We start from the raw sequence: 22,087 nt of genomic DNA, 5'->3' as shown, positions 1-22,087 counted from the left end.
ATGTACTACTCATATGGTTGCTGAAAATCAGCGACCTTGCTGATTGAGTTTCGTGAGATGCGCACTGCTGATGATTCCCAATAAAGATGAAACAGCTGTACAGCACTTCTCAGCTTTTTAGCACAGCTTAACCCCTAACTTGAAATTTGAATTGAAAATCAGTAGAGATAACGTGAAAGCATCGGTACTGAATTCGCTCGAAGAATGGACGTTGCAAATTTCAATTTGCCTTAGCGACAGAACAAAGAACGACAAGATTCACCACCCTAATACAACCCTTCCCTGTCATTTCCAACAGCAACAAATTCTGATGAAAAATGGATGATATAGCGTGAAAAGTAAGTACCGTTATTGATCGTTACTGATGAAAAATCCAACAGTAGTCCAAACTCATGTGTTTAAAACATAAGTTTGAGTTTTGCAATAAGAAATGCAAGCGCTAAATGCGATTGGTGGAGAGGAAACGTTTAACCTAACTAACCATCACAGGTCCTTCCATTCATCCGGTACTTGGGTACCTGAAACACCAACAAGCTTATTCATGAACGGAATACTAAAATTCACGCAAGTGCACAAGGTTTCCAGTGTAGATCCGTTGCGACATATCAGTCTTCCTGGATTTCTTCGCGTCTACCACAATATTCTGCCGCCAAATGTTACTGAAGCCTTCGAAAACGACTACGTGTACAGCTGTGACGCTCATATGTGCAGCACTTAATTCTGAGAAGCGATAGAGGGAGAAGACATTTCTGGGTTATTGTACCATTTCGAACAGTCTTGTCAACCACAGTATGAGTCACGTGACTGACGAATAGATAAATGTGTGACCAAGCATTGGTCATCTGGAAGTCAAAATTTTGATTGGAGGGCACAAAGCCAGTTACGCGAGTAAGGGTGACTTTGCAAACTTTTACTACTAAAACATAGCAGTGGTTTTAAAATGGGCTGAATAGACTTGATACACGAGTTTACGCCTGCGAAGTATTTCCGCATCACAATCTTATCACCTCGATTAGTAATTAGAAGTTGATCACGTCTCTTCACAACTGTCGTCATCTACTTTTCCTGTTACAGTTGTGTTAGACCTTGAGAAAAAAGCCACAAAAGAAAGCTGTGGCCAATTTTGATGCATTCATCTCTACCAGTATAGAATTCCCTAACCAAAGCATAGTTTGATTCCAGATCAGCGATCTCTTATCCCGTAGAACCCTCAACTACGATTCCTGAAAATTCGTATTCCTAACCTCACCTCTCCCTTCATCGATTGACGAGTTATCATCGTCTTCACAGTTCGTTTTGTTCCTCTTACCGTCACTGAAAGACCATTTGCAGCATAATCATAAACGGATATACTGACGGGCCTGAGTTGGCACACTGTTTGCCTTTCGTGTCCTCACTGGGTTTCATCACATCCTCAAGCATCACCACTCCAAAGACAGGCCATTCCTTGGAAAGTTTGCAATGGCCTTATCTGTCAGCCACGATTCAGCTGAGTGAATCGTCTCAAGGTGGGGATATTCACTGCTCACACAGTTTTCTCTCCTCGGAGCAATCGGTGAGAGTTTGTCGTTCGAGCAGTTTTAAAGTCTTTAGTCCAGATTAGACTGAGGCGACTTCTCTTATTTACGTCCCGGTAAATTATACAGCAACACCCAATCAACAGCGCACTGAAGATGTCTCCTTGAATGGTGAGGAAACGTTTGCAAATCAATTGCCAAGCTCGGCGAACAGATCAACAGCCACCTGATCAATTACCAACCAATACACCCGAGCTACCAATATTCCAACACATTACCATACAGCAAATCTGTTACCAGCTTCCAACATCTGATTTCTTTGTGGGCGTAAACTTCATAGGATGAAATTCGTTCTAGTAACCTAGATTCGTCGTAACCGATGCTATGAAAATATTCGGAAGAAAAAACTCAGTAATGCACAATTGATAATCATCGACGTCAGTCGCATCAGCTACCGTTTGAGAAGAAACTATCCGAAGCCAGTCATCACTGGCACTTTGCCAGAATTCACTGGTGAGGCTCTGCCTTTCAAACATGTCTCTAATATGTAGCAACGCAACTTAAAGAATCAATTAGGTAGATTTTCACCAGCTGATTTCAACGAAGATGCCTGATTCTTGGCTATTTCGAAAAGCTAATCGTTCAGCTGTAGCACTCTTTCGGTGCCTAACTTCCACGCCACCCGAACGAAGCACGAGGGCTGGGATACTGCCAGGTTGCCCAACCCTAGACAGGGGAAGTCGAAAGGCGGAGGTCAGGTTCGAACCACGGACCTTCCAGACAGTAAATTCAATTCGTGCTTCCATCTCGCCCCCTAGCTACTTCACAAAGCTGCTGTAATCCTGTGCCTCATTGTTCCGAAATTTGTTAAACATGATCCCATCAAGTGGTTTCCTTCCAGCGTGGTAACTTTTTTCCTTCTAACTTTGAATGGTGTAAAAGTCCAGTTTTTCCTAATCAGTCAGCTAAGCGTTTCAGGTATTAGACCTGCGTTCACAGTCTCATAATGGAGCTTTGGTTGTCGATTTAACCTATTTTTTACTTAAACAGGTTCGGTCGATTATAATATCGATTAGAACAACTTGGCCAAACAAGCTTAGCATGGGGGAATTAAAGTTTCAGTATAATATACACATTTTACAAAGCCCTTACGATTAGCCCATGGCGATCATCAGTACACACAAGAGGGAACAAGTGAAATTGAAATGGGCTTTAAAACACTTCGTATTGTTTGCATTTCCTTACCTCTATTGACAGAGGTGTCGTGTTTGCTGATCAACCGGATACTTTATGGGGTGGAAATTTCTTTCGGAAGAAGTGCTTTTTATGAGGGAGAGAGAGAGACTGCATGGGTAAGCATAGCGCTTTTCTGCCGCTGATCATTCCAGCACGATCATTTTAAAACTCGAACTTCTCGGTTGTATAGCAATGTAAGTCCAACTTGGCCAACAAACAGACAATGATTGATCACATGACCCTTTCCGGCTAGTCGGCGAAAACATACGTAATGTGAGTAGTCTCGATTGCACGGCTTGCACATACGAATGAAAAATTAGCTTTATAATCACCTTTAATTTGTCAAACAAAATCCATTTAGAACAGATCCGTTGTAGCATAGCTCTGTAGGTTTAAGGGGTGGAGCTAGCCCGTGCTCGGCAGTGTTTAACTAACTGGATTTGACAGAAAAATATTCAGAGAGAGACCGCTTCATTTCGGTACTGAGAACAGTCACGGAGCCTGCCTTAGGACAATTCTGAGGATAAAAAGACCTTAAACATAATGTAGTAGTCATACCCAAGAATGGGTTTATCAAGATTCCAAAAGACCACGTTGACATACGATGAAATAAAATAACCCTGGGTATCAGTGTTTGATTTTTTGACGTTTTGGTAACTCCAATGAGCTTTGCCAGAATCAAAAGGCAGGGAGAACAAAGAAAAACTATCATCTTCCAACACAAAATGGTCGTATGATTGGGTATGCTGACCTGTATGGTTTGAGGCTCAGGTGGAAGCATCAGACATCCGGTGGGTCAGATTATTGGTTAGCCTAGACCATCTTTTCAGTTGATTTTGTGTGTTTGGTTCGAACCACCAAAGGGCTAGCACAACGCCTTTCTTCATGCATCAAAAATCCCGTTTGGACCGATTTAAGAAGAGAGTAAGATCTGCTACAGCCTCCGGAACAATGCCGGCACCCCCTCTGATTTTCCGTACTGAAGGGAGAATCGAGTGTGTCTCTTATGATGTGCAACACTTGTTTCAAGTTGCTTACGACTTTCTGACATGTAAATAGAATCGCAGTCCCCAATACAGTCAGTTCGCCCACCTGGAGATACGAGGAATGCTGGATCAGTTAGACGCCTTGACTGGAAACCTGCATGAATGAATATCAGACGAAACGGTCCAATTTATTTTGGACTTCTGCATAGAATGAGGAATGTGTACCGTGGGATCACGACTAATGGATATCCAAACCAACCATATGTGTAGGATGTTCACATCAACTACAAAACCTGGCACACACCTCATGAGTAGCCAGCTGATTTCGCTGTGGTAGACGTTATCTTTGTCGTCTATTTGTCGCTTCTGAGAGTTTTGGTGGTTCGAAACTAGCAGTGACTGTGGCGTACCAGTTGATCAATAAACTCAGGTACACTGCTTAATGTTACTTTGTCATAAGTGAACTAAACTAAGTGTTGTTCCCTTGGTGTAACACACTACTCGCAAGCGTCCTTAAAGTTCCTCGACAACCCACGAACGGTTTTGCCCTTCTTGGGGCTCATCAGGTAGGCGCAGTCTCTGAGATTTCGTCAACTTTATGTTCTAATTGGACCCCATTTGGACAGATTTTGTCAAACACTCTTATTTGCACACGTACTTGGTTCTGACTAAAGACTCAACTGAATCCAGCCGAACCGTTTCCGTTCAAACTAACTGTTCCACACAATGCTCAATCTACCAGAGTTCAGTCAACAAAATATCTTCGTAAATGATATATTATTAATATAACTTCAAACGTACCACCACCTAGTGTCTGTGCATTTAAGTGGAGCAACCACGCGTAAATTTCGGACTGGTTTGTTTCCCTTCGAAGTACAAGAAGAACCTCTCCATGCCCATCTTCGACTAAGTCTCTCCTTACGGTTTAAAGCATTATCATCTGTTCCCATCAAATGTTCATCCCATGGAAGCAAGAACTTCGTGTCCGGCATTTAAAGGTGAACAGCTTGAGGAAGAGGACACTCTCGCGAACTCTCCTAAACTGTATATTCTGGTGCGGTTATCACTACGTGCTTCGTCCCAGTTGAGACACATTAGACGTATATACCAAACTCGTCGTTCAACCTCTTAGTGAACATAAGGTTGACGGAAACTCGGGGACTGCGCCTACCTGATGAGCCCCAAGAAGGGCGAAACCGGTCGTGGGCTGTCGAATAGTTTTCAGCAACCTTGTGAGTAGTTTCCTCTTATTGAACAGTTTTCATCGTTTACATCAGCTAAGCCGACAACAAAATGCCCACGGCCTTTGTCGACTCTATGGGTGGCCTCATACGGAGGACATCATTACCATTAACTTTCCCGAAAAAAAGTCTCATAAGATTGGTGCTTATCAGGTCTTTCGTGAGCACCGTCAGGGATAAAGCTGGATGACCCTTCAATGCCCTCAGACAGCCACATTCCTTGACAATGTTCGATGCAGACGTCAAACTGTTAATGAGCTTACTTGTATACCAAGCCGTTGCAAGAGATGGAGCAGAGCTGGATCTGGTGCTTCGGCAGAGCGTGGATCTGATGTGACATTATTTGACAGGATACTTTTCACCGTCGAGGTAAGGTTAACCAATTGTCCACGTGCACTCTGCATTCCCCAAGAGCATTCGTCCATTGTTACCACGTTCTCAACTAGAGGCAATGTTTCATAAGTGTCCATAGTGGGGCTACTAGGAGCAGACTGGCTAATATCTGACTGGTAAGGCGAATGGACCCCGCCCAACCGGCCGAAGAATGGACTGCATGTGGTAATAAATCCGGGACGTCGACGAGTTCTCAGTGTTGTCGGGCGGCTCGGAATGCGGCACCTTCGACCGAATGTTGAGGTAAGTGGGTATGGTGTTCTCAGATTGACGGGGTCTTCTTCATCCTGACTACTATTTGGCGAAGTGGGAGCCGAGGAGGAGATCACACTCATTGCTAGGTGGAAAGAAAGGGAAGTTGGATTAGATGTTCGCAGTTGATTAATAAATGGGTTGCTGCATCAATTGGTTAGGTAAAATTTGTGATCAATGCAACAAAGTATACTTGGAATTACTTCCTTGAGTTACAAAAGTATAAAGAAACAGGTAGATTCTTGGGAGATTACCACAATGGCCGAGTTTTCTTAACCGTACAAACTACTTAGAATATCATCCTGCGTCTCACGTAGGATGGACAGTGTGTCGTCTTTTCCGCATTATTCTGCAACAGTATATCCACTCTATACTGTTAAAAGTTCATCAGCTTATATTTAGTTACATGGCACTGAAAAGCCGCTCTCCTTTCCCGATTGCATAGGCTAAGCAACCTCCCAAATCCTTTGCTTTTCTCAAGTTGGTTTTGACTTTTCAGTGGCATGGGAACGTTACTGATAACCGCCCTAGTTGGCTTCCTAACGAATGGTTGATTCTATTCCCTATCCCCATAAAAGCATACTTGTTCATGGTCAGCTGTAGTCTAATTCGGGAAGCTGCAACGTTCGAAATTCGACTCACTTAAGCGCTGAATGTGACGTTAAGAGGAACCGGAAGACCTAGGGACTGGTTGCATTGGAGGCAAACAACATGGACGCGAGGAATGAGGTCCAAGAAAAACCAGTCATAGTTTAAGCCTCGAATACATTTATTCCGAGTTCACCTCTAATATGAACAGCTCGAAAGTTTTGGGCTTCATTCTAGTTCCATTGTTGCCAAAGTGCGCAAGACATCCAATTCTCTATAAAGTAATGGGGGCAAAATTTCAGTGATCTATGTCACACGTAAGATGGTGCGATTAAAGTGTACTTATGTGAACGAACTAATGCCGGAAAGTATTTTGGGTCGTTGCATTCGGGTAGATCCATTCTGTGATCTTGATATGCATCCGTACGGGGGGGGGGGTTCGGGAGCCGTGTTGTTCCCAAGATTCTTTACAGGTAAGAAGAACTGCCACCAAGTCGGGCGAGGGGCGCAGCTACCGTAGATTTGACGGAATTATAGATTTAAGCCATCCCTACTACTCACAAACTGACTAAAATAATGCGTTCTGCAGCCTTTCTTCGGACGGTAATATGCCACATGCAGAAACACAGGGAAACCTATCAGGAAGGTCAGTTTCCTGAAAGCAACCACTGAATGCAATAAATCTACCGAGACTCTCAGATCCGCTAGATGTTGACTAGACAGACAACACCCCCTCAACATGCAGCGCGTCACAGCCTTGTATCAAACCCAGACAGCGCGAGTCAGCGTTGATCAAGGTCATACAACGCCCCCGCAATTTGCAGCACGTCACAACCTCGTACCAGATCGTTTGCGTCAGCATTGGACTAGGTTCAGATGGTGTCCTTTCAATAAATAGCTTGAGACCGTTGTATTCTCGCTCTCGTACGCAGTCACACTCTCGCACTAGCTTGTTCGGAATATAACTGTTGTGTTCCCTTCCAACTAGCCACTGGAGTTGGTCAGCAGCAGATACCTCAGATTGGCGAATCAAAACCTGATGGAGGTCCAGAGGTGAAATTTTGTGTAGTGAGACCAATCATTCGTTCTGTGGACTCTTCTGGGAGGTGGCCTCATTTTGGATGTTTTACTATAGTAGTGGGGTCCATCATGCAGCTGACTCGTTATTCAAACCTGGCTATGTTAGAATTGCTCATCGTGGATTAGGAGTTTTAAAAAGAACATACGCTTTTTGATGGCAATATAGTAGGAAATTCCGAGATTGCACGATCAACGGCCGCTCAAACCCGTATTTCCTGACGGTAGCGAACAAATTTAGCGACACCAGAGTTGTAATTGTGATTCAGAGGAACAGTGCTTTCAAACAACGCTTTTTACGCTTGCACCACATTCAGATTCAGTTTCTCTAAAGGGTGGTTAGCCGAGCAAATTCGTTGGACGGATGAAGCACCGCATAAACGATACTTTCGGTTTCTTTAGGCTGCATGTTGACTCATCACATCACATTTCAACACGCACGAGGATGTGTGGACAAACACGCAACAAAAGTTCACGCACTGAACGTGGACACTACTGCACGTCTCTGTTGCACCTGCATCATCCCAGTTTGACGTACCGCGATTAACTGGGTATCACAACACCTGGTGGGCTAATTCTATCCGGCGCGACATGTGTGCCAATATGAAAAACACGTGTTCTCCACTTGTTGCATGTTAACTGTGTTCTCCGGTCTTTCCAACCATTTACGACACTGAGCCCACCACACTTGAGAGCCGTAGAAACATGATGCGCAAATCGGTTGTTATGACGACCAGCCGCATAGACGTGCAGTGGCAGGCTGACTAAGTTGGTCTTGGTGAGTGGCCTGTTATATAGGCACTTCAGCTGAGTGGAGTCGATAAATGACCAACCAGGAGGTGCTGCCCTCACAGTCCCCAAGGTTGGATAGCCTCTATCCCAGGGACTATTGTATCATGACTTTTGGAGGGATTTCGGTGACGTTCATTCGATAGATAAAACAGACTATCGAGGTGATTCCTTTCAATTTAACTGGTAGATTGTTAATAACATTGACAGAAAAATGACATCCAAGGTCAAACGACTGTCCTAGAAACCCTGATGGTGTAAAAAGATGTCCGTTTTTGGTGCTGGCCGTTATGAATATGGAAGGGTGATTCTGGTCAGCGTTGTGTTTTGTGACAATTGTCAATTGAAAGCCCGTCAGATGATATCCTCACGCCATGGACAAATGCCATGAGGTGTTTGTCAAAGGGCTTATTACTAGTTTTCCAAGACAATCTGAAATAGTAAGTATCCGGACCAGATGGAATCCGAAGTATTTAAAGGTTATGAAAATAATGGTAACTCTAACTAGCTCAAACTCGAGTTCTCAATGAATATCAACAAGTTTCGAGGCTGACCAGAGGATTTTAAGGTAAAATGTATATTGCGCACAATAGGAGACACAACGTATTCAGCATTCAACTCTCTGAGAAACATCAGCCAATCATGAGGCAGGTATATCGTGAAACTGTCAGAAGTGCAAACCAAACCGAGGACTTGTCTAGCAGCTATTCTGAACATTTTATAGCATTATTGCACTGAGATTCTCGTTAACTAAGCACAGCTTCCATTCGTCAAGCTCAGAACACAATTTGAAAGAGGAAACGTGTAGGAATTTATGGACTCGAGATATCAGTCTTCCAGTGGAGGTGGCCAATCATGCCAACTGTATAAAACTAACGGACACTTTCTCCGCACGTAAGTGGACAGAATTACACATTTACAAGGTAGTCATCAATAGTCTTGCAGTAAAATGACCGGCAAAGTGTAGGTAGTCTGTTCAGATGGACTCTTTTATGCAGACAGGATGCAGAATGAGTCACAGCCGAGTGATTGACCCTTTCGACAATCTGAGATAATTTGTAAATGTCCTCTATTTCTGTTCCTTGCTTTTGAAAAAAAAACGGACAAAGTTTGTCTGTTTGGATCAGTTATCCCTGTATAGTTTATGATGCAGGTCCTTAAGAAAGGGATTTAGACTACGTTACTCTCCCCTGTTTATGGGAAATGAAAAAAGGTCTTGTTCTTGTGACAGAGGAGAAGCTTCCTGGACGGATCGTACTATCAAAGACGTGCATATATCGTTGAATGGATCAGTCAAGATCGTATTCACCCTCACTCTCTACGTAGCAAAATCAAACAGTCTCGAATAGTGAGTCAAACATAACAGCTGACATTTTTTCGGATTAGCGCTGCTTCTTGTTCAGTTCGTTACACTTAGAAGTCACTACCGAATAGCTGTCAAATCACGGATCGCTGGTGGGAACTCCTTGAGGATAACTATACTAAACTGCTCTTTTTTCAGATAGAGGTACGACGAAAACTCGGATCCCTGCTTCGGCCAAACAGACCAGAAGGAAACAAGTGTTCAGAAAGCAGATAGGAATCAAATCCGGAGACGTGAAATAACAGAAGACAGTCAAATAGTGGATAGCTAAGTGAGAAGATTCAATAATACGGGCTGGCTGGCTGAAGCCGAGAACTTTCGAGCACTTTGTGAACGAGAACGATCTGTTTGAAGGAACTTGTGATTCGCACGGAAACGTGTTTCCCATTTTCTCATCCGAGGTATCGATTCGTCAAGGAAACGCTCGCAGCGCACCAGCGATTATGGATTACGTCGAGGGCGAATCTACCTCGTATAGAAACGATCTTGTGTACAAATAAACATTTTCTCACTTGTCTGGCTTCCTGTTACCCTATAATGTTCAGTCTCAGTTTATCACATTTCGTCCAAATCAACTCAGTGATTTGTTCAACATGACACTGTCGAGCCTACTTATTCCCCAGTTGTGCCACTTGCAATTTCAAGCCTCTTTTTCTCATTATATTCGTCCATCTCTGGGGTATAAATCGCACTGTGGGCACGCACGCGGTTGTTAGCTCTGATGGCTGTCCACACAAGACCTTCGTACAAGTCGCACATTTTCTCTGGTCTTGTCTGTAGTAATAACGATACTGCTTGAAACCCGTGGCACACGGAGTGAGCCATAGCTCCTGATCGGTTCGGATTCAGTTATGTTTGTATGAGATGTACCTGCAATCGGGAAACCCGAAGTTGAAAGTAGAGTCAAGCTTTGACCTTATGACTGTTTTATCAGCTTGGTGGTGGGTGGGAGATGCTGAGGTTTATAAAGAATCGATTTCAAGGTAATAGTTGATAGATAGTCATCAGCTCACCAGTTGGATCAACACTGATCGCCGTCCTGGCATGCTCGGGTTGGTAGACAGGCACGGGGACAAAAGGTAGACTGCAGGGCACTCCACTGATTCGGTTATGAATTCTTCTTGCTGTTCCTGCGGATGCTCGCTGAAGCATGTTCAACATATCTGGCTGGAAAGAATGAGGGGAAAAGTGTTGTGCAACACATGCTCAGGGTTGTATTATCAAAGTACTAGGCGTCGTTAGTAGTGACCTACTTGGCCAAATAGAATTCACCAGCAAGTGATATCCAGTTACAATGTTATATTCCCGACTAACACAAAGAGTTCCAGTCACCACCGTGTAGTTACTTGTGACCAAGAAGCTGTGTGAGTACGCATTATCTTTACGAGAACAGCTTAACCAATTCGAGTATGGGTCAAAGAGGAAGGAATAAGTGGATATATTAGGAATGGTAGTAACAGTATATTCTCAAGCGATAGTCTAAGCGTACGAAGCCAGCAGTGCAGGGTAGACTGGTTTACGTGGAACTGAGTCGACAATCTCGTCGTGAATAAAGTCACGGGTTTCTTAGTTCGTAGAAAGACAACCGGATACCAATTAGCATGACCCGTTAGATGGACATGGCAGGATTTAACTGTCCCACCAGCGCTTCTAAAGAGTCCAATTTGAGACGAATCAACTGGGTTGAAGAACAACTACGTGGAGAATGCAGTAATCTAGTTCCATTACTTAGCATATTACAAGTTTTACTGTTCTAGAGTAATAAAGGTTTTCCGATAAACTTATGGGACCGACAGAGTTAAACAAAAATAACCAAGCTTATCAGTAACAACCAGACTTCAAAGCCACACCACTCTCGTTTGAACGGCCGTGTTCCTGTTCTGGAGTAATTATTCCGGTGTGTCCACACCAAAGGGAAGCACTGTACTCAAGTTTCGCTCTTATTAGAGCTCATCAGCAGTACATATCCAATGGCCGTACCGGGATTTGAACCCCAGACATCTGACATGTGAGGTGAGTGTGTAAACACTACTCCACCAACGCACTTTGGAAGCATCTGAATTATCACGTCTGAACAGGCGAACGCGTTCACCTTGAGCGATGTGATTGGTGTGTGTGGTGTGGTGGAGTAGTGGTTACACGCTCGCCTCGCATGTCAGATGTACGGGGTTCAAATCCCGGCATGGCCATTGGATATGTACTGCTGATGAGCTCTAATAAGAGCGAAACTTGAGTCCAGTGCTTCCCTTTGGTGTGGACTCACCGGAATAATTACCCCAGAACAGCAGCACGACCGTTCAAACGAGAGTGGTGTGGCTATGAACAAACATACCTATCCCGCAAAACCGCAAAATTGCAATCAGACTTCAGTTGCTTTTTCTTCCATTTTTTGGTTCTACTTCAGCCAGTCCACAAAAGTCTAATACAATGGTTTCTGTTTATGTCCGCCCATTGCTTACTTGGGTGACGAGACAGTGACATGGCATGCGAAATTCGGAATCACAGATTCGAGGTCATCCAAGGGGTACAAGTGTGCCCAACTGGGTAGAGTAAAGTACTAGCTCTGAAAGGTTAATATTCAACTGACGGAGCCATTGCTTTGTAGTTAAAACATGCACCCATGTGGTTGGGTGACCTGATCCGTCGAACTGTGATCGCTAGCCGATCAATAGTTGCAGTCAGGTAGCTGAATGGCTGTTTGAGTCGACCGCATCGAAACCAACTGGTTGGCTTCGCTGTTTCAAAAATGATCAACATTAGGTCTTCAGTTAAAGCAAAGTTTCACGAAAAACTGAGATCCTGAAAACCACTGTTTTTGGAAAATAAACGGATTGTTGTATATCAGAAGGCGAATAGTAGAACTAGACATGTTTGTATCTAAATTAAATATGGTTCAGCTGTAGCACCCTTTCAGTGCCTAACTGCCATGCCACCAGAAGGGAACATTAGGGCTGGGATACTACGAGGTTGCCCAGGCCTAGACAGGGGAAGTCGAGAGGCAGAAATCGGGTTCGAACCACGGACCTTCCGGTCAGTTAATTTCCGCTCTAACCACTTGGACCATCTCGTTTGTATCTGGTGTTGTAGATAACATCTACATGCGTAACCTCCCTTTCACTGGCTTGATTTCAAGCCCATAAGCACCCGTATTCTTGTGGTTCCTCGAACGCGTTTTGTTGTTGTGCTTGCGGATGAGCGAAAGAATGATCTATTGTTTTCTTGCTACGCATATTTCACCCACAAAGTGTAGCCAAATTCCCTTATTGACGGTGAATGACGCTATAGAATAAACCTCTACTCTAATGCTTACTATTCAAATAGGTTGAATGGTAGGTTAAAATACATAAGAATGGTTTTCTGAATGGACCACCTCGTCCAAGACGATTCCATAACTACAAAGGAACACTAGGTACATACGGCTCGCCAATCCGATGATATTTTACCAACACAACCGAGATATGTATGTTTCATGTTGTGGTAGTGAATGTGTACTATTCTGTAGCCCTTCGTTTAGGTTTGGACAGACAGGAATAAGCGCACAGAAGACCTATTTCTTTTCAATCGTAAACTCAGACAGAGCAAATTGGGTATTAATCCAAAATATTAAGCAAGGTAAACATGCGGACATCGTCAACGTACAACAGAAAGTTATTGTCCATGTGACGCCAAAAATTCAACATCGAAAACACTGGTTTCCTGCTAGAACACGTTTTATTGCTCTCTTGCGTAGAAATGTCCCTCAAGACAGGATGAAACAGGTTAGCTCCAACAAACTATGTGAATCGATTTATCCAGAAAATTCAACATTTTTGGGAGCATGAAAGCCACGTGGTTTTAGCTTGAAAGCTTAACTGTGAAGACTTTCTTTTACTCGCTGAACCCAAAACTCCCATGTGTAATGCTCAAGTGTCTCAAAATTAAGCCAACGGTTTCTCTAAAGTTCTCAGTCATGTAAAACTAAATCATACACCAATTATCCCCTGATACATGTTTAAATTTAGCAGTATTGAATGTCAGTTTCGGATGAAACAGGAATTGTTAATCAGGGCTCTCAACGTTTGTAACGCAGTCCGTTAGATGTGCTTGGTTGAGGGATTTCTAGGATTCACTCTTTCGGAACACTCCTCCCGCCTTTGCACAATTATTCTGGTGAGGCATCGTAATTGAATTTTGCTTATATGAAAGCTAATCGGCAGTGCATATCCTTGACCGCGCCGGGGTTTGAGCTCCGCACACCTGGTATGTGAGTTTGGTTTGCTCCACTCCACCAGCGCACGCTGGACGCATCAGAACTGTCAAGTCTGAAAACACAAAGTGATATGATTGACTGAACTGACTTCTCGAACAAACCCAGTAGTCGTTTTGATTGCGTCAGTCGATTGAGTCACCTATCACGAGACCACAGCCACATCACTCGGCTGTTCGAGGATTCTGAAGGTCGCATCCTTTCATTGTGGCGCTTGAACACCCTCGACCTCGACTTCGACTTCTCAACTACATATAGCTTCGTGCCTCAAACAATGTGAGGAACCTCGCTAGTAACTTTTGAACTAATCAGTAACATCTACTACTCCTCGTCCCACTATTGAGTCTGGCAAAATTTGTGATGTTGATCGCATTCGGAATAACACAGCACTGGTCAAAGACACCCGCTCACTGGTCATGCGGACAGATGAGTGCGCAGGTAGGATTGAGTTCATTTCCAGGAAGAGGCTCTGTTGGAAACCCTTGCGTTCTTCTCCAATATGTTACACGCAGTTTTCGTGAGGGTGTGCTGAATTCGGCATAAATACCGTTGAAACAGGCTAAAAATTGTAGTATGCTTTGCGCAGCTTCAAGGTCAACAACAAGGATTTGGTAAGTCAATTTTTATGCAGTCTCCTGTATTTTTCATAGCTACAGGAAACTGACAGAAAAACAGTGTGTGAAATTAATCCGGTCGAGTGAACTGTGATTCATTAATCTACATTTCCTCACGTAAAAGGTTTTCCTTAACATCCTGTCGCTAGTAAGTTGTGTAAACTTTCGAAAGAGTGCATGCATTAATAAAAATCTCGTACATTTTGCTTGTCTGACAGTGAATCGCGTTAGCTATCGTGACAAAAATTAGCGGATATCTTTCACCTCAGTAAGTAGCAATATCACCGTATTTCCGCCGAAAACCAGGTTACAAAGAAACCACAGTTCACAAGCACTCGTTACGACAGCTCCAGTTATATATTTGTATCAATAAACGGTGTGAAACCTGGAGTTCCTAGGTGATGAGGTTCCAGGAGAAACGTCCTCTTCTAATTTCTTATTTGCACTGCCAGTGTCATAAGGATATGGAATTCGCAAACTTATTTTCATCCTTGTGCAATCAGCCGTTATGTCAGCGAAGTCTTTTGAATGAGGGGTAATGGTATGGATGAGCACTGAGCACTTGATCCCCAGGAATGAAAATACACTTGTCTACCTGTGCACCAGTCATCGGTGGGAAGGGATTTACCTTTTTAGCCCATCGCACAGAGTTTGAGGTTCTTGGAGGTGAACAAATCACGTAAATTTTCCATAGAGGGAAATGTTGGTAGCTCAGGTAGCGTGGATGGTCGTTGGCTTGATGATGTTACCTAGATTGGTGACGGAACGTTTGCAATCAAATTGCCCAGCTCAGCGAACAAGCCAAAGAACACCGCGTGAATATTCAGCCCTAATATTACAACCAAGTGTGCTAGGTTTCAGCTATCTCAATGGCAGGTCGGTATGGTTGCTAAATACCCCCATTTCTATTCATTTTTCTTGCCGCTGACTCCCTGGGGGAAATTTCTGATACTTCTATCTGCAACGGTGTTCAGCCACACCATGAGAACGACTTCAATACCCGGAACACTCGGACGATATAACTGTCCTGTGATGAGCTTCGAAATGTGTCTGAACAAGTGGCAACCTTCATTTGCCATTTCGGACACCGTTTTTCCCCACGAAAAGTTAAGGTGTGACGAAAGACTGGCCGGGCAACGCTCAGATTCTCTCCAGCCAGGTGCAAAAATGTAGAAGTAAAAGGGTTCTTCGAAATCGCTTGTTTCGAGATTAAGTTAGCGTGATTCATTGTTAGGGCTCAAATGGGATTTGTAGCTCCTGTGCTTTGTGTTGGCCACAAGACATCAGTTTTACCTTGGAAAAATCGGATATACTACGTGATTAGCTTCTCTACCGTTGTTCAGCATATGGTTCCTTACATTGCTTACAAAACGTGATCCAAGAAAATATGAGCAACAGGACAGTGTTCCATAGAGGACAGTATTCTTGACCTATGGAAGTAAAACTGGTGCGGAATAGACTAGGATGTCCAAGAGAAGTTTTAAGTTTTGACGTCACGGGTTTCCTTGGCGTACCTTGTTTTTTAGCAGGTCAAGGACCAACAAGGAGATGTCGCAATATATCCTGACTGTTCAATTCGCCTGCATTTATCATTCGCGACGAAAAGTGATGATTGTAAGGGGATAAGGAACCTTGTCTAAGATGGTCCGGAAACGTAATCAGTAATGCTTATGAGGCACACAGGTCTTTTTTTGGAAATACTAGTGGAAGGAAGAAGGCCCTCGCTGCGGAGTCATTAGCTAGAAAATATCAACTAACCAGTTGCGGGCTATTGAACAGGGAAGCAAAACTCTCATTTGCGTCTTATTTACAAAAAAACTGAACATCCATCGTCTTTTGAACGCGTCTTCCTGAACTTTCCTGGGTATTCATTGACTGTTGCTCAAATCCAAGCAAATGCTACAAAGCGACTCCAAAATATCTGCAACGGATCTCTCTTTTCAAGAGACGCAAAGCGAATCTACAAGAAAACATACTACTCGCATGCCTCCCCAACAGTAGTATCACTGTTACACTAGGTCTAGTCAGGTACACGTACATTTAAACTTTGGTGAAAGTGATCACAAACGGGGCCAGATAATGGAGTAGCAAACTCACCATCTTAACCCTGTGCTCCTGATTTGTCAAAGCATTTTCCATTGCCGCTGTTGTTTCCACTAGCTCGGCAGATAGAAGGCCGGTCGTACTACTGGTATCTCTGCGCGTCCACCAGTTCAACTGGGGCATCAATGAACCTGCAGATTTAGAAAGACGGTAACGTGAAACACGACTAAGCAAAGACATCTAGGAGCATCAGCCCAAAACCTAGGTATCTGTCAGTAGAAGAAGAGGTTAGAACAAAAGAGGGAAAGGAGAGGGTAGAACAAAATTAGTCCGTGGGCTAAGGCTAAAGCAACGCAATAAGTCGGAGGTAGCTACAACACACCTCGCAAAATACCTTGCATCTGCGTACAGGACTGTATGCAACGGTAACTAGAAAGCCGAAATTATGAGCACTAAAAGGTGAAGCAAATATAATTCCAAAATATTTGTGTATACATTGTGAGTAAATTACGAATGTATCAACTGTTCCCAGTGACTAGGATAGATTTATTCCCGTCTAACTTGTCATTCGATGGAAATCAATCGCGTTCCACACCTTCAAGAGCGCGATGACAGATTCGGAAAAATTCAGCCCACCAATTCGCTGGTTTGTAATACATTCGGTGCACAATCGCCTGATTCGTCACTTGATATGTTCAGCTATGCATCGTCATCGTGGCCGGTGTTCATTTTACGTGGTGCTGAGTTGTGGAATGAGCGTGCATTTTGCTAGTAGGGATGAGCTAAAAGACTGAACTAGACCATCACCTACACAGAGATTGACCACTAGCATGATACAATCTTGCTGCTAACGGCCGAGTCTGTTGGAACCCGCAGAGAGCTCTTACTCAACCAGCATAAGGAGGAATGTCCGGTTATGTTTGCCTCAGTGTCCTCACTGTCCTCCTGACACAGTGAATCACTCAAGACGTCGAAGGGACCAACTGCGGAGGTGGACTACACATGTGGTGGAATTGACCAGCCTAGGCCGATTGGCCACGGGGAGATTAGGCACTATATGTATCAGCTGAAGACACGCAGTCAAGCAAACGAAACCAACATCGGTGAAAGTATTTATTTACTGAGTCGTGTGTACCGAGGATTCCTGTCCTCGCATTTCATAGAGTGAAGCACAATAATCGTAACACCATCAGGACAAAAGGTTGGCGTTGAGGCGAAATTTTCATACGCTAGCATCGGTGTCAAGAGTCCATATACCCCTGGCTTATCAAGACCTCATCTACTGAAGAAGTGCCTTAACATGCAAAAGGCCAAGGTCATGTGTTTACTTGGAAGACATCTGTTTGAAAAACAGAAAAAAGTATAGAGCGAGTTGAAATAAGAACGCAATGAACATCACTCTATCCTCATGAAGGAAACTACTCACAAAATTGCTGGTGAGTGCAATTCTCGGAATCATTCTCTTTCGTTAAGTGACTTCCGTAAAAATACTAGTCTACTCATTGTTCTACAATTATTCCAAACCGAATTCCTCAGGGCTTTTTAACGTTGCCAGACTTGCCTCTCTTCTAAGCTGACGACAGAAGATTACCGGGTTAGAAGATAGCTTCAAACATAAGTCAAATTTATAAAGGAAACTACTCACAAGGATGCTGAAAACTGTTCGACGGCTCAGTACCGGTTTGGCCTTTAATGGGGCAAGACAGACACTTGAGTCTTTTGCGAAAACCAACTTGATGTGCACATGAGTGTATTCGTCGAGATAAGCCGAATTCATTTCAAGTTTGGATGGGTTTATAGTTGATCGGAGTTTAGCCTCTGACACAAAAGATTCGTCCGGTCAAGTGAGTAGTTTACCAGTTTGACGGTTGTACGGCGGAAGAACCAATCGCCAAAATCACTTCTGATTAGTACACGAATTCAGTGTTGATTATAGTTTAAGGGCTATCGGTTAGTGTCAGAGTTTGAACCTTATGGTGGATGGGTTGAGGGAACTTAAAGTCGTTCTGATTGGGTTTTGTCCTTAATCTTTCGGTTCAGGGCATCAGTGATTTACTTTGTTGGCCTGAGGCACCCTAAACCGAAAGATCAGGGACCCAAGCCAGATAAAAACGATTTCAAATCTCTTCAGCTGGCATTTAGCACTGACTTAGCGAGGTGATCGGAACAGATCTTACTGAATAATTTGTCGTCCGCCTGAAGACTCGGCCGAGTTGTTAACCCACACACTCGGCCTGACGAAGTTTTCCTGTCCAAACGTTTCTAGAACAATTACTTTTTCCAACATTCAGATTCATCTGATCAACGCTTCCGGTTACTAGAACTTTCTCCGGAAAAACGATAGAGCCTGCCATAAGAATCCAACTCTACTACCAGGAACCACGCTCACATGTGTACTTTCGGTTGACATTTAACCAAAAAGAATTAGGAAACCAATCGTTCTATAATTTCGCGACGCTACTGAAGTTTACGGGTAATGAGCCCCGGTGAGCGCGGAAAACGCATTAAAGGTCAGTGTACCTAAACAGTCAGTGATTTTAAACGGATAAGTCCATGAATAGTTGTCAGCCCAAGACATAGACAAACATGGAGCCTTTTAGTCACTGATTCTGAAACAGAGTGGAATTGAATCGAAATAAGTCCTAAAACATAAGATTGATGGACACGTGCACCCTAGTAAAGCATCAGTCAATCAAGGTTGAAGTTTGTACTTCCTTGTCTACTTCTGCTTTTGTTCCATTATAGTAACTGTTTGCATGATCGTATCTGGTGATCATGAATTACAAGCCGAGCGCAATGCATCTCACAGTGCGCAGATAGATAATGGCAACAAACTAATAAAAACGATTAGATACTCAACAAAGTTAGTCACCTTTTGATTCGCGACCAAAGTGGATGACGAAAGGGACAAAGTGTAATTTCTACTCGACAAGTACACCGATTTGTATATCAATTTGATTCCACGGGAGACTCAACTGAATAATTTGGTCTGTGATATTCTTCAACTGAATGTTTGGCACAAATCCCGCCTCAAGTTTTAGTTGCTAGGATAGTTGAGCTATCACAGTAAATTTCCAAAGAAAAAGACTACTCACAAGGCTGCTGAAGAAGAGTAAAGTTGCCGCTATGAGTAGAATTTATTCTTTTGCGTTTAACTGGAAGGAAGTTGAAGAGCAACAGAAGCAACAGAGTCAGCTGGGGCAAGCATCGTTTGATGCCCAAAATGCCTATGGGGATAACAACTCCCGAGAGCTAGGTTTTCCAATCAATAAGCCAGCAAACCAGCTAAAGGACCACCATAAAGAGAGATTCAGCTGGGTTCAGTTGAATCTCCTGTCAAAATCAGATTCATGTGCAAATAATAGTATTGGGCAATATTTTTCAACTTGGGTTCAAGTATAACATGAGGTTAACGGACAGTAAGGGATTGAGCCCCAAAAGGGACGAAACAGGTCATGGTTGTGAGTAACATACTACATCTAAACAATAACTGGCAAATTACTCCAACCAATCAACCAACGAATCTAACAGCTGACCGACGGACTGACCAAATAAGCAAACACGATGGGTATGTTGCAACCCTTCTAGTTTCGAATGGACGAAAACAATTGTTGTGATTTCAAATAATGTAACCCAACTGGTACTTCGCCACATACTAAAACCCTTCAGAATTCGGTGAAGTCATTTCACGAAGGCCAAAGTTTAACAAAAAAATTAATCCACTATGGTCGAGATTGTGTTCAGCGCCGCCCGTTTTTCGCACTTGTGAAGCTAGGTGGGAGTTTGTTGGCTAGCCCTTTCAGTAAACTCGCGACATTTTCTGTTCATTCGCGAACCAGTTCCTAGTTTTTCTTCAATATAATAAAAATATGGAACCATTATGTCTTAGGGTAGACTAAATATAACTAATCATCGAGTGCCGAGCCGGCGGGTAATGGGATGTGAATCCAGCAACCATGCCAGACAGTTTTATTCCACCTTGCCTTGTAATACATTTGTTAGTAGATGTGTCTAGACCACGCTATTCGTCGATCGGAAATTTGACAAGTGGGCGTCGACCGCCTATTCGTCGCATCACCATTGACAACGGTGCGGAGATCGTTTTAAACTTTTAGTTGTTTGTATTTCCCCTGGTATGCGAAATTGATTTTGGCAGATCCACAATGTGTGAAGTCAGGAAAGGATCAGTTATGCTGGTTCATACGATAAAGCGATATGACGTAGGGTTTTATAGTTCCAGTTGATTGAGCTTGACAGCTGTTGCGTAGTGTACACCGGTTTCTGCATCTTGGAATAAAGTTTGTAGGTTAGCTAATCATGGTAACATAAGCCCCGGTTAGGGATGCTCTCCCACACTCATCTAACTGATTGACACTAATTGCCGCTTGCCGCGTGGATCAACAAGGCGAAGCGTTGTAAAACTGATATCTCGATGCCCATGCGATCGACAAAATATCATTAATCTCATCTCGCTATGAACTTTCCTTTCAGAAAACCCAGGACAGCGAAAAGGGGTTTCTGGATAGTTTGTTTCACCGTCTATTAATAGCTCGAAATTGGTTCCGTATTTTCCCAGTTTACACTCGAGAAGTAGCGTGCGGCCGCAAGAGAGTAAAGTTTAGAAAGCCCCAACTGGATAGCGTATATATGCAATTTTCCGCAAATCTCCATTCATAACTGTCCGTCTTTTCATCGAAACGAAAATATCTACTGAACTCCCAACACTGACATGTTATCTTTGTCGCCGATATGATAGCTGCGTTCCGAAATTACTTCTCAAAATGATTTCAAATTTTTTACCGCAAACTCCACAAATATTCCGTATGCGAATGGCCCATTGGAAACTTGGGGCCAGGGTCTGTCATTTGAGACTTCAATCATCTGAAGTGAAATAAATCCATCGCCGATAAAATATCGGTCGTTATGCCCTGAGCTCATCGTATGCCTTGTTTCGTCATCGTAGACGAACAAGCCAGAACTTATCAGTACTTTGAGCGACCAATCTTATGGAAAGTATGATGCTACCTATTTTCACAATGATTGAGGTGTGTCACTCGGCGGATACCTGCGGTGGACGCAATAAACATCACACCATTAGGTTGTTGTTTGCATCCAGGGAGCGCGGTCAGTTCAGTACCTCGCGTAGAGCTTCCCTCACGTGACGCAAACACTGGATGACAGATTATCTGCTTCTTCTTGCATATACTGATGGCGAGATGGCCGAAGTGGTTGGATTGCGAATTACAGACCGGAGGGCCCTGTGGTTCGAACCCGACATCTGCCTCTCGACTTCCCCTGTCCGGGCTTGGGCAACCTGGCAGTATTCCAGCCCTCATGCTTCCTTCTGGTAGCATGGCAGCTGGACACTAAAAAGGCGCTATAGCTGAACGATTTTTTCTTGCATATACGATCTAGCTCAGAGAATGGCGGTAAAGGCAGCAAATGCAGAGTTTGACAGAAAAATCCACAAGAGAAACTAGCCCAATTAATCGTCCATTCATTCTCGTTTGCCAGAAGGGTGCCTTGTAGAAACGGCGTGGTTGATTTGTCATTTTTGCAATAAGGTGATTAACAGGGCTTCAGACTGCACCTGTCGTTATTCTTCGATCGACTGCTTGTCCTAGACCTAACCTGCACTTAGAATGTGGCGCTACTCAGTCCTCAAGCACTGCTTCGCTGTTGACCTCTCTCTCTCTCTCTCGAGTAGCAACTTGTCTGATAGGAGGCCAAGAAATTTATAAG

At 43.6% G+C, this 22,087-nt stretch overlaps 3 protein-coding genes across 3 annotated transcripts in view; 1 reads left to right on the top strand and 2 right to left on the bottom strand.

Moving 5' to 3' along the window:
• The window catches only part of T265_13650 (hypothetical protein), a gene marked incomplete at both ends in the record, with an annotated part of 13,086 nt that extends 7,376 nt beyond the window's left edge, over positions 1-5,710 (bottom strand). The window contains one exon of the mRNA XM_009169871.1: positions 5,244-5,710. Coding sequence (XP_009168135.1) covers positions 5,244-5,708 — 465 coding nt within the window. The remainder of the gene's footprint in view (positions 1-5,243) is intronic.
• T265_04978 (hypothetical protein) lies at positions 3,705-11,865 on the top strand (the record flags this gene model as incomplete). Its single annotated transcript, XM_009169855.1, has 5 exons — positions 3,705-3,804; positions 4,214-4,393; positions 6,937-7,137; positions 11,390-11,450; positions 11,664-11,865. 5 exons carry the CDS (start codon positions 3,705-3,707, stop codon positions 11,863-11,865), a joined length of 744 nt encoding a protein of 247 aa, XP_009168119.1.
• T265_04977 (hypothetical protein) lies at positions 11,613-21,699 on the bottom strand (the record flags this gene model as incomplete). The annotated part of the gene is made up of 4 exons (XM_009169854.1): positions 11,613-11,774; positions 12,365-12,517; positions 16,400-16,536; positions 21,411-21,699. The coding sequence occupies 4 exons, from the start codon at positions 21,697-21,699 to the stop codon at positions 11,613-11,615; spliced, it is 741 nt and encodes a 246-aa protein (XP_009168118.1).
• Positions 21,700-22,087: the final 388 nt, after the last annotated feature.

This window comes from Opisthorchis viverrini (assembly GCF_000715545.1).
Source record: "Opisthorchis viverrini unplaced genomic scaffold opera_v5_89, whole genome shotgun sequence".
Taxonomy (NCBI): Eukaryota; Metazoa; Platyhelminthes; class Trematoda; order Opisthorchiida; family Opisthorchiidae; genus Opisthorchis; species Opisthorchis viverrini.
This window is presented reverse-complemented; position numbering and strand designations above follow the sequence as displayed.